At 44.5% G+C, this 12,187-nt stretch overlaps 1 protein-coding gene across 1 annotated transcript in view; it reads left to right on the top strand.

Moving 5' to 3' along the window:
- Window positions 1-12,187, top strand: part of NOTCH4 (notch receptor 4) — a 174,381-nt gene that overhangs the window by 97,452 nt on the left and 64,742 nt on the right. Inside the window, exons 16-19 of the mRNA XM_068250322.1 lie at window positions 781-933; window positions 5,870-6,098; window positions 9,039-9,240; window positions 10,236-10,386. Coding sequence (XP_068106423.1) covers window positions 781-933; window positions 5,870-6,098; window positions 9,039-9,240; window positions 10,236-10,386 — 735 coding nt within the window. The remainder of the gene's footprint in view (window positions 1-780; window positions 934-5,869; window positions 6,099-9,038; window positions 9,241-10,235; window positions 10,387-12,187) is intronic.

The raw sequence follows: 12,187 nt of genomic DNA, 5'->3' as shown, positions 1-12,187 counted from the left end.
TTTCCTGCTCCTGCCCAGATGTGCACAGCAACCAAGGCCAGTATAGTGTTATGCATTCTTGACAAGTACCGATCATACATCACCGTAATTTCTCAAGTATGCATGCCCAGAACACTATCGGCTGCTGTGCACATTCGGGCAGGAGCGCAAATTTCCATCGTGAGAGGACAGAGCATCCACTGATTCTTTGTTCAATGAGGGGCACAGCAGCACAACTGAAATGAGCCCATTCAAACCAGTGATTGCTAGTCAGATATTTGGCCAGAATGTTTTTTGTGGTGTTGGTGGCGGGGGGGGGGGGGGGGGGGGGGGGGGCTTGGTGACAGCAGGCCTAGGGCACTGGTAAGTACAAATCCGGCCCTGCATACTATGCATGCGCGAGCGCCCTCTATGACGCACTCGCGCGTGCGTAGTATGGAGCGGCCCGTCTTCGGAAGCCCGAGTGCTTCCAAAGACCTCCGAAGTCCCTGCGGCGGCTGACGCGAACGGGGGAGCCTGCGCAGCACCGAGGGCACCGGGAGAGGAGAGGGAAGGCTCATTAGGACCGAGCCTTCCCTCTCCTTAGGTGAGTATTTGACTTTTATTTTTAGATTGGTAACCACTGGCTTTAAAGGTCCATCCATGGGATTATAGGCAATCTCCTTGAACATAGTAGCAGCAAGAGGAGAATCCAGCCCAAAATGGGCAGAAGGATAGTGAGAGTGGTAGATGGGCGGCCAAGGACAATGTCCAAAGGAGTTAGAAGCTGAATACTGACCTCTGATTCTCTTTTCTCTGCAGGTCTGCGCTGTGATGATGATGTGGATGAGTGTTCAGAAGATCTCTGCAAGAATGGAGGGAGCTGTAAAAATATCCCTGGAACTTACCTCTGTGTCTGTACACCCTGGTACTCCGGGCATCACTGTGACTCCGCAATAGACCAATGCAAACCAGGTGGGTTCCACCACATTCCCAGAGCTGGGAAACATTCAGAGCTCCGGGCTTCAGCAGCCAATCAAATCCCATCTTACTTTAGAAAAAACAATAACATAAAGATTTTTTTTAATTTAGCATAGCGTTGAAACCGCTATTGGATTTTCTATCTTAACCACTTCCAGACCACGGTAATTTACGCCCTGTTTATGGCTGCTTATTCCTGCCAGGGCGTAGATTTCAGTTACCATTCTGCATGGACCCACTGCTCTCCCGCGGCTGCAGCCATCTCGCCCTGCTGTTGCTATGACAGTAGAGCTCTGTGAGCTGGTCAGGACAGGAGCCGATTTCATTGGTTCAGGGGCGTAGCAATAGGGGTTGCATCGGGGCCCTTGGGTCCTCCCTCAACTACAGTATTAGCTCTCTATTGATCCTGTGCTCATAAAAATCACTTCTATAGATACTTTGAATAGTGGTTATCATTAACAAACTGCTCCCCATCCCCTTCTTGCGCCTCTGACACTGTAGTTGCCATTGGCAGGTTCTGGTGCGCCGTATCAATTGTTATCTATAGAGTGCTTGGGGGGCCCCATTGTAAAACTTGCATTGGGGCCCACAGCTCCTTAGCTACGCCACTGCTTTGGCTTCTGACCCAGTGATCACTGTGATTCAATCTCTTTGGCTCACCTTGAGTATTTGAGAGACACTCAAATAATGTAAACAGAAAGTTAGAAGTCAACAAAAGTAATAAAAAAAATGTAACACAGTCACAGTCAAATATCACTCAACCATTGTATATATGTGCAAGTAACTGCAAAAGCAAGGCAGGTAAATGATCAAGAATAAAATGGAATGAGGAATAGGCTGGGATAGGAACAGGATCAGAGTGGGTGCAGGATTATGCAAATTTTGTACACAAATATATGCAGCTTGAGAATTGACCAATCAAATACCACCTCGGTGAGATTCGATTGGTTCATTTTGAAGCTGCATATTCAACTCTTATATTAATAGAAAATAATGTTTTTTTACCTTAGCCAATGACTATATTTCCTATTCTTTTTTGTTTTATCCCCTATTCAAACTCTTTTTATGTATGCTTTCATGGAAAACAGGGACATTTCTAAGGGATTCCAAACTTGGTGGTGGTGTAGTTTAGATTTTAACAACAATAAATGAAATAAAAACAGCTGGTGCCTGGCAGGTTACCGTAATAGGGATCGAGGAAAAGTGGGAGCACTGTACCAGATCTGGTGTGATTTGTTTTATCTAGATAGTTAACCAATTCAGCCTTCAGTCGTTTTTCACCTTATGCATCCGAGCAATTTTCACCTCCCATTCATTCGCCAATAACTTTATCACTACTTATCACAATGAATTGATCTATATCTTGTTTTTTCCACCACCAATTAGACTTTCTTTGGGTGGTACATTTTGTTAAGAATTATTTTTTTCTAAATATATTTTAACAGGAATATTAAGAAAACAATGGAAAAAATTCATTATTTCTCAGTTTTCAGCCGTTATAGCTTTAGAATAATACATGCTACCATAATTAAAACCCACACATTTTATTTGCCCATTTGTCCCGGCTATTACACCATTTAAATTATGTCCCTATCACAGTGTATGGTGCCAATATTTTATTTGGAAATAAAGGTGCATTTTTTTAGTTTTATGTCCATCACTATTTGCATATTTAAAAAGTTCAGACCCTTAGGTAACTATTTATGTTTTTTTTTAATGTAATTTTTTTTTTAAGTTAAAAATGTATTTGGGTGTGGGAGGTAAAGAGTTAATTTTAAATGTAATTTATTGTGTTATTTGTGAAAAAAATGTATGTGCATGTAGTTTTACTATTTGGCCACAAGATGGCCATAGTGATTTTTTTTGTTTTTTTATCCTGTGAGCAAGCATGCTCGCTTACAGGAACTACAAGGAGGACGTGATTTTTTTTTTTTTCAGAAAGACCGCAGCCTCGGAAAAGAAGCCATCAGTTTTTCTACCGGGGACTTAGATCAATGAATGGGAACAATGTTCCCATTCATTGATCTCCGGGCTACTGGGGGGGCGGCGCGGGAGCGCGCCGGTGCAGATGCGCGCAGCAGCCTTTTGGATGTGAAAGTCACGTCCAAAAGGCGAAAATGGTTATTGATACCAGGATAACATAATGACATGCTGGGAAAATTTGCCAGAGGTAAGACTATAATTGATTAATACTGATTACTGACTAACACATTTTTTTTCATTTGTATGATGGATTACCAGATATACAGGTGAAACTCGAAACATTAGAGCATTGTGCAAAAGTTCATTTATTTCAGCAATTCAACATAAAAAGTGAAACTAATATATGAAATAGACTCATTACATGCAAAGCGATGTATTGCAAGCCTTTATTTGTTATAATGCTGATTATGACTTGCAGCTAACGAGAACCCCAAAATAGGAATCTCAAACTATTAGAATATTGTGAAAATGTCCAATATTCTAGGCTCAAAGTGTCAGACTCTAATCAGTTAGTTAATCCCAAACCTTTTAACCTTTGCACCATATTCTATTTTTTTGAGTTTCATCTGTATGTTTGAATCTATATATATAATAGACTAAGTGCCTCAACCTTCAAACAAGAAGAAGAAGTACTTTGCATGAGAAAATTTATGCGTGATCAAACACCAAGTTTAAGGCCTCTTTTCCACGGACTGTTGAGCTGTGTGCTCAGCAAGCAGTTACCAGGCAGCAGTGAGCAGATACCAGGCAGCAACAAGCAGTTACCAGGCAGCAACAAGCAGTTACCAGGCAGCAGCAAGCAGTTATCAGTCAGCAGTGAGCAGATACCAGGCAGCAACAAGCAGTTACCAGGCAGCAGCAAGCAGTTACCAGGCAGCAGTGAGCAGATACCAGGCAGCAGCAAGCAGTTACCAGGCAGCAGTGAGCAGATACCAGGCAGCAACAAGCAGTTACCAGGCAGCAACAAGCAGTTACCAGGCAGCAGTGAGCAGATACCAGGTAGCAGCAAGCAGTTACCAGGCAGCAGCAAGCAGTTACCAGGCAGCAGCAAGCAGTTACCAGGCAGCAGTGAGCAGTTACCAGGCAGCAGTGAGCAGTTGTGAGAGTTTGAGAGCCATTTCACTGCCTATTCACAGTCCATGGAAAAGAGGCCTTACCCTAGCCTTACCCTAGCAAGTCTGACATTGCAAATCTGGACTAATTGGATATTCATGAGGCAATGCTTATGCAAATGCATGCACAAACCAATACCACAAAGCAGTCACCCTGCTACATGCTACATTAGCACTATCCGGCTTAGTGCACACCAGAGCGGTTCGGCAGCGTTTTGCGATCCACTTGCGGCTGCGGATACGCTTGGGTAATGTATTTCAATGGGCTGGTGCACACCAGAGCGGGAGGCGTTTTGCTGAAACGCATACTCCCGAGGTGAGGCATTTTTGGGGGGATTTCGGATGCGTTTCTGCCTCAATGTTAAGTATAGGAAAAACGCAAACCGCTCTGAAAAACGGCAGTTCAGAGCGGTTTTGCAGGCGTTTTTGTTACAGAAGCTGTTCAGTAACAGCTTTACTGTAACAATATATGAAATCTACTACACCAAAAACGCTTTACAAAACCGCAAAATGCTAGGTGAAATGCTACAGAAAAATAAGAAAAAGCGTTTCAAAATCTGCTAGCATTTTGCGGATCTGCTAGCAGTTTTTGGTGTGCTCCAGGCCTCCAGGAGCGCCACGGGGAGGATTCCCAATGCCCCCTTTTTATACAACTGGGGGGACCGCAGGGTCCCAGGTTCTCTCACTGCCTTGAAAGCACAGCGGCACCCCGGAGGGGGAGGCTGGGTGGCGTGGACGACCCCCCCCCAAGTTTGGCCAGCGCCGGGAGAGCCGTCTGCACCCACCTCCCAATATTAAAAACAGGCACTTACCTTAACGTCCATTGCGTTCTGCAACATGCACATTAACTTGGGGGCACCACATGAGAAAGGAGAGAAGCATGGGTCACCCCGAGCTTTAGAGCTCAGGGCTGGCTCACATACAGCACTCCAGAGGGGGGGGGGGAGGACAGGCGCACTCACTCCAGGGTTCACACCACCGGAGCAAGCCATCCACCACCTGCCTCCAAAGGATACAAACTGCACAAAATGCTTTCCATGAGAAAATTAATGCGCATGTAGCAGAACCCAATGGATGTTAAGGTAAGTGGCTGTTTTTAATATTAGGAGGTGGGTGCGGACGGCTCTCCCCAGCGCTGGCCACGCTTGGGGGGGGGGGCGGCTGCGCCACCCAGCCTCCCACTCCAGGGTGCCGCTGTGGTTCCCAGGCAGCGAGAGAGCACTTTGCAGTATTGGTTTTTTGACCCTGCATAGTTTGGCATGCGAAAGCAAATGCATATTTGCATGAGCATTGCCTCATGAATAGCCAATTAGGCCGAATTTGCAAAGCCAGACATGCTAGGGTTAAACTTGGTGTTTGAGCACGCATACATTTTCTCATGGAAAGCCTACTTCTTCTTGCTTCAAGGTTGAGGCACATACTCTATTAGATAGATAGATGCGGCGTATGCTACGACGCGGGTTGGCTAGTATTGTTTATTTTTCATGTTTTTACTTTTTTTCTACAGTTACCATTCTATTTTTATTTTATATCTTTGTTCCATTGTGGTCCGTTCCTCCTATGGGAGGGACTTGAATTGTTACCTGCCACTTGTTATCACTCATGCAAGGAGGGGACGAGTAAAGATGACCTCTATGCCCTCACCTCCCTACTCAGGTTTCACCTTTCTCTGTCACATTAAATATTGGCCGGTGATGTTCTATAACCAGGTTGTTTATACTTGAAATAAGAACTGGCATCTGATTGGTTGCTGGTGTTGTCATGGATACAATTTCATGTTTCCGTAAGGGTTTAGGTTGCACCAAACTCATCCCCTTTTCTCTTCCTCCTCATAGACAGTTGCCAGAACGGAGGTACGTGCCTCAGTCTGACTGACTCGTTCACCTGTATATGTCCCTCTGGGTACACCGGGAACCTGTGTGATCAGAGCGTGGACAGGTGCGCATGTTCACCCTGCAAAAATGGAGGAGTCTGTAACAACCATGGTGACACCTTTACCTGTGACTGTGCCAGAGGCTACGAGGGAACCACCTGCGAGATTAATATTCAGGACTGTACCAACAGGTAGGAGGACAGGGGGTGACAGAGACAATGGAAACCAAAGAGATTGTTTATGCCCAATATTTCATAGCACCTCTTTGCTAATGGATGCTGTGGTGGCTAAAATAAAGCCTGTTAGGAGAATGGGCAAAACTCAGCACTTAATGAAATAAATAAAAACAAAAACCTCACCAATCACCTCAGATGGAAGTACAGTTTGCCCAGCAAGCTCATAATGATCTAGAACTCCTAGGAGTGTGTCAGGCCTCTTGCACACTACATGCGATTCCGATTAAAAAACGTAGCGGCATGCAGTACTTTTTTTAATCTGAATAAAAAAATCAGTTCATATAAAAAATCGGAATTGCATGTAGCATTTAAAAAAGCCCTTTTTACTGAAACACTGTGTAAAACAGAATTTTGCCTTCTTGAAACTGAAGGCATTTGCGATTATACAGATTCGAGTGAGCAACTGTGGTCTCCCACAATGCATCACTGCTGAATATGCAAATCGTCCCTCGGTTGTCCTGTGTGGCTCTGTAATATTTACAAGCTGACACATCATTGCATTCCAGCGATTCTGTAGGTGTGTTTAGGGACAACACAGGGATGATTTGCATATTCAGCAGTGGTGCATTGTGGGATATCTTATATGCTCACTCCAACTTGAATAATCGCAAATACCTTCTGTTTTCATAAGGCACATTTCTGTCTCAGATGAGGTTTAATTGTTTAAATCACTGCTATTTGTATGCTTTGTGGTTGTTGAATGCCTTTTTTCCCTAGCCATGACCTTAGGATCATCTTATGCATTCAGTAAACAGCCTCTCTGTCTTAACGTGAATCCGAAGTAAAAATAAACTTATGATGTAATGAATTGTAAGTGTAGTACAAATAATGAATAGAACATTACTAGCAATAAAAGAGTCTCATATTTTTGTTTTTAGTGATATAGCTTTATTTATATCATTGCATCAGACTGTCACAGTTGCAGTTTAGAATCCATGTTCTGCCTTTTAAGTTGTAAAATATGCAGAACTAATGACATTTTGAACTTTCCTGCAGTAAAACCTAATCTCACGCTGTCTCTCACTGTTTCTTGGCTTTTCAAGCCTTTATTTGCTCTTCAGAAAACTACTTCACAAGCTATCAGCAAGCTCAAGAGATGCTCTTTTGCATACATAACAACTCAAGTTTTTTAACTCTTCCTGAACTGGAAAAAAGGAAAGGGACTGTACATGATTTCTTAGTAGGGGTAGTAACATACATGTAAATGTTTATCTCATCATGTAACATGCCACTTCAGGTTCACTTTAGAACCTCCAGTACTCTCCAAATTGCTAGCACAGATCCAGCTATCACGTCATGGGGCGTCCAGGGATCATCACATGGACCCTACCTCAAGAGTGGCGTAGCAATAGGGGGTGCAGAGGTTGCAGCCGCACCGGGGCCTTTGGGCCAGAGGGGCCTGAGGAGCCCTTCCTCAACTACAGTATTAGCTCTCTATCCTGTGCTAGTAATAATCACTTCTATAGATGCTTTAAATAGCAGTAATCATTAACAAGCTGTTCCCCATCCCCTTCTTGCACCTCTGACACTGTGCTTATCCTTGGCAGGTTTAGATGCGCCGTATCAATTGTTATGTATAGAGCTAAAGAGTAGAGAAACCGAGAGCCCAATATAGTGTAGTATGTTAAGCATAAATGAAGTAAAGGTTATCGTGAGAAAATTATACTCACAAACATGGGTTACCACACAGGCAACCACTGTATAGGCAGGTGAGGAGATTAGACCTGTCCTCACTCAGGGATAAGAAGTCGCTCTCTGTAGATGCGAAAGGGGGTAGATCACCCCTCCACCAGGGGTGGACACGGTATAGCAGTAGGAGAACAGAGGCGCCAGCAGGATAAAAGTGGATAAAAACTTTAAAATTTGCTGGGAGGAAGTGGTGGACTTACCTCCATAAAGCAGACACGAAAGACTGTCTGAATAGTAGTCACATTTATTAATTAGTACCCCAAAACAGTGCAACGCGTTTCGCAGGCCCAGCCCGCTTCATCAGGCAATAAAAATGGGGACAAGACAGAATTTCAGCAATAGCAGGTGTAACGCCTCAGTGAGGCGTTACACCTGCTATTGCTGAAATTCTGTCTTGTCCCCATTTTTATTGCCTGATGAAGCGGGCTGGGCCTGCGAAACGCGTTGCACTGTTTTGGGGTACTAATTAATAAATGTGACTACTATTCAGACAGTCTTTCGTGTCTGCTTTATGGAGGTAAGTCCACCACTTCCTCCCAGCAAATTTTAAAGTTTTTATCCACTTTTATCCTGCTGGCGCCTCTGTTCTCCTACTGCTATGTATAGAGCGTTTGTGGGACCAAATGTAGAACTTGCTTCTGGGTCCACAGCTCCTTAGCTACGCCACTGTGTGGAGCAGGCTTTCTCAACCAGGGTTCCCTGGAACCCCAGGGTTCCTTGAGGACTCTGCAGGGGTTCCTTGGCATTTTTCCCATCGTGGGGGAAGTATAATAGAGCACACTATAATAGATGGTACTGTAACTAGAAGCACTGAATTGGGGGGTCAGGAGACAGTATAATGAGTAGCAGTGTAATGGGGGGTAGTGAAATAAACAGTCACACATACTTTTACAGGCCATGCCTCCTGCAATACAAATGTAGGGGTTCCTCGAGATCAAAAAATTGTTTGCAGGGGTTCCTTGAGATCAAAAAGTTATTTTCAGGGTTCCTCCAGAGTAGAATGGTTGAGAAAGGCTGGTGTGGAGGGTTCATTTATCTGTTAAAGGAAAAGGGATGGAGTATGTTCAGGAAAATAGGAACTTTCTGGACATTACTTTTATAACGAATATAATACCACTATGATGAATATCTTTGTGAGCGCCATTTAACCACATCAAATGAATAATTGCTAATAAGGCTGTTATGTGTTTCCTGCATTTCTTTTAGTTCCTGTCTAAATGGGGGATCCTGTGTGGATGGCGCCGCCTCCTTTTCCTGTGTGTGCCCAAAGGGGTTCACCGGAAGCCAGTGCCAGGACAAGATCACCTACTGTAACCCTGAATCCTGCAAGAATAGCGGTATCTGCCAGGAAGTTCCCGAGGGCTACACCTGCCTCTGCCCAGACATGTACACAGGGGGCGCCTGTGAGGTGAGGAGGATTCATATTGGGCCATTTATGTCCTGTTATCGTCTGCCGTGAATAGAGATGGTCAAGGAGGTGCAAATAATTTCAAATTGATTCAGGATAATGCAAATTTTCTATGCAAATTTATCAGCTTGAAAAAAGACCAACAGAATTTTACCTCAGCGGGATTAATTGGTTCATTTTCAAGCGGTATACATTTGCATACAACATTTGCATAATGCTGCATCAACTCAAAATGATTTGCATCTTATTGACCATCCCTATCCATGACAACATCAAACCTCGTCTGTAGCACACAATAACTTGATTATCGTTATGTATTTATATAGTGCTGACATTTTCCATAGTCATGTCCATAGTACATAGTCATGTCAATGTCCAGAGGAGCTAACATTCTAATCCCTACTAATTTCTAATGTCCTTTTCAGTGTGTATGCCCAATTTGATTGGAACCAATTACATTTAGTCCAAGTTAGAAAGTAATGAGAAACTATATTGGTTGTTCTTCTTTTTCTTCTTATTATTTTGTATTTATATAGCACTGACATCTTCTGCTGCACTTTACAGAGTACATAGTCATGTCACTGACTGTCCTCAGAGGAGCTCACAATCTAATCCTACCAACAGAGTACATAGTTATGTCACTGACCGTCCTCAGAGGGGCACAGAACCTAATCCCTACCATTGTCACATGTCCCTTTTGTATACTAAGACAGGCTTTGAGGGGGAGGGATTAAATTATCTTTATGTTTTTGGGACATGGGAGGAAATTAGGGTGCTTGGATGAAACCCATGCAAGTACAGAGAGTTCATACAAACTGTATGCAGCTAGCGTATTTAGGCCCAAGGGCTTCATTGCTGCAACTACCCCCTACACCACTGTGCCACGTAATATTGGTATGTTTGTTTACAAGCGATACATATTAGGGTCTGAAAGGGGGGGGGTGTAGTATTTTTTCCATTTAGTGCCAGTAACACTTTCTCCGCTGTCTCTGCAGGACGTCATAGACCTCTGTGCCCGCAGGCCGTGCCAGAACGGAGGGCAGTGCTCTCAGACTGGGACAAGATATCGGTGCCAGTGTGCCATCGGGTATGACGGAAGTCATTGTGAGACCCCTCTACAGACCTGCGAGGCCACGGCATCCAGAGGTGAGGAGTCCTCTTATAGTCAAAGTGTATCTCAGCTACCCCTAAGAAAGGACAGTCTTTATCAAATCATCTCTATGTCTTTTAAGAATTTTAACAATGTGGTAATATTTGTTGTTCCATCAGTAGGAATTCGGCCCCCTGGAAGTTTCCTACATTTTGTCATATTACTGCCACAAACATGCATCAATTTTATTGGAATTCCACATGAAAGACCAATACAAAGTGGTGTACACGTGTGAGAAGTGGATCGAAAATCATACATGATTCCAAACATTTTTTACAAATAAATAACTGCAAAGTGGGGTGTGCATAATTATTCAGCCCACTGAGTCAATACTTTGTAGAACCACCTTTTGCTGCAATTACAGCTGCCAGTCTTTTAGGGTATGTCTCTACCAGCTTTGCACATCTAGAGACTGAAATCCTTGCCCATTCTTCTTTGCAAAACAGCTCCAGCTCAGTCAGATTAGATGGACAGCGTTTGTGAACAGCAGTTTTCAGATCTTGCTAGTGTTGGGCGAACAGTGTTCGCCACTGTTCGGGTTCTGCAGAACATCACCCTGTTCGGGTGATGTTCGAGTTCGGCCGAACACCTGACGGTGCTCGGCCAAACCGTTCGGCCATATGGCCGAACTAAGAGCGCATGGCCGAACGTTCCCCGAACGTTCGGCTAGCGCTGTGATTGGCCGAACGGGTCACGTGGTTCGGACCCGAACGCGCTCTGATTGGCCGAACGGTCACGTGGTTCGGGTAAATAAATACCCGAACCACGTCATATCTCCGCCATTTGTCTGTGGGTTTAGCTTTGGGTAGGCAGGCAGGGTAGTTCGCGCTCCAGCCACGCTAGCCAGGGTCCCCCCAGTCATTGTGTCACTGCTGGGAACAGTAGTACACCGCTTGCTCAGCCACACTATATAGCATTCTGTTTACTGCCACTCTGTGTACCTCGCTCAGCCACACTATATAGCATTCTGTTTACTGCCACTCTGTGTCTGCTGGGAATAGTAGTACACCGCTTGCTCAGCCACACTATATAGCATTCTGTTTACTGCCACTCTGTGTACCTCGCTCAGCCACACTATATAGCATTCTGTTTACTGCCACTCTGTGTCTGCTGGGAATAGTGGTACACCGCTCGCTCAGCCACACTATATAGCATTCTGTTCACTGTTCTGTGTCTGCTTGGAATAGTGGTACACCGCTCGCTCAGCCACACTATATAGCATTCTGTTTACTGTTCTGTGTCTGCTGGGAATAGTGGTACACCGCTCGCTCAGCCACACTATATAGCATTCTGTTTACTGTTCTGTGTCTGCTGGGAATAGTGGTACACCGCTCGCTCAGCCACACTATATAGCATTCTGTGCACTGTTCTGTGTCTGCTGGGAATAGTGGTACACCGCTCGCTCAGCCACACTATATAGCATTCTGTTCACTGTTCTGTGTCTGCTGGGAATAGTGGTACACCGCTCGCTCAGCCACACTATATAGCATTCTGTTTACTGTTCTGTGTCTGCTGGGAATAGTGGTACACCGCTCGCTCATCCACACTATATAGCATTCTGTTCACTGTTCTGTGTCTGCTGGGAATAGTGGTACACCGCCCGCTCAGCCACACTATATAGCATTCTGTTCACTGTTCTGTGTCTGCTGGGAACAGTAGTACACCGCTCGCTCAGCCAGAGTATATAGCATTGTGTTTACTGCCACTCTGTGTACACCGCTCAGCCAGACTATATACCATTGTTTACTGACACTCTGTGTACACCGCTCAGCCAGACTATATACCATTGTTTACTGA

This window comes from Hyperolius riggenbachi, chromosome 8 (assembly GCF_040937935.1).
Source record: "Hyperolius riggenbachi isolate aHypRig1 chromosome 8, aHypRig1.pri, whole genome shotgun sequence".
NCBI lineage: Eukaryota > Metazoa > Chordata > Amphibia > Anura > Hyperoliidae > Hyperolius > Hyperolius riggenbachi.
The sequence above is the reverse complement of the archived record's forward strand: the minus strand, read 5'-3'. Positions and strand labels throughout refer to the sequence as shown.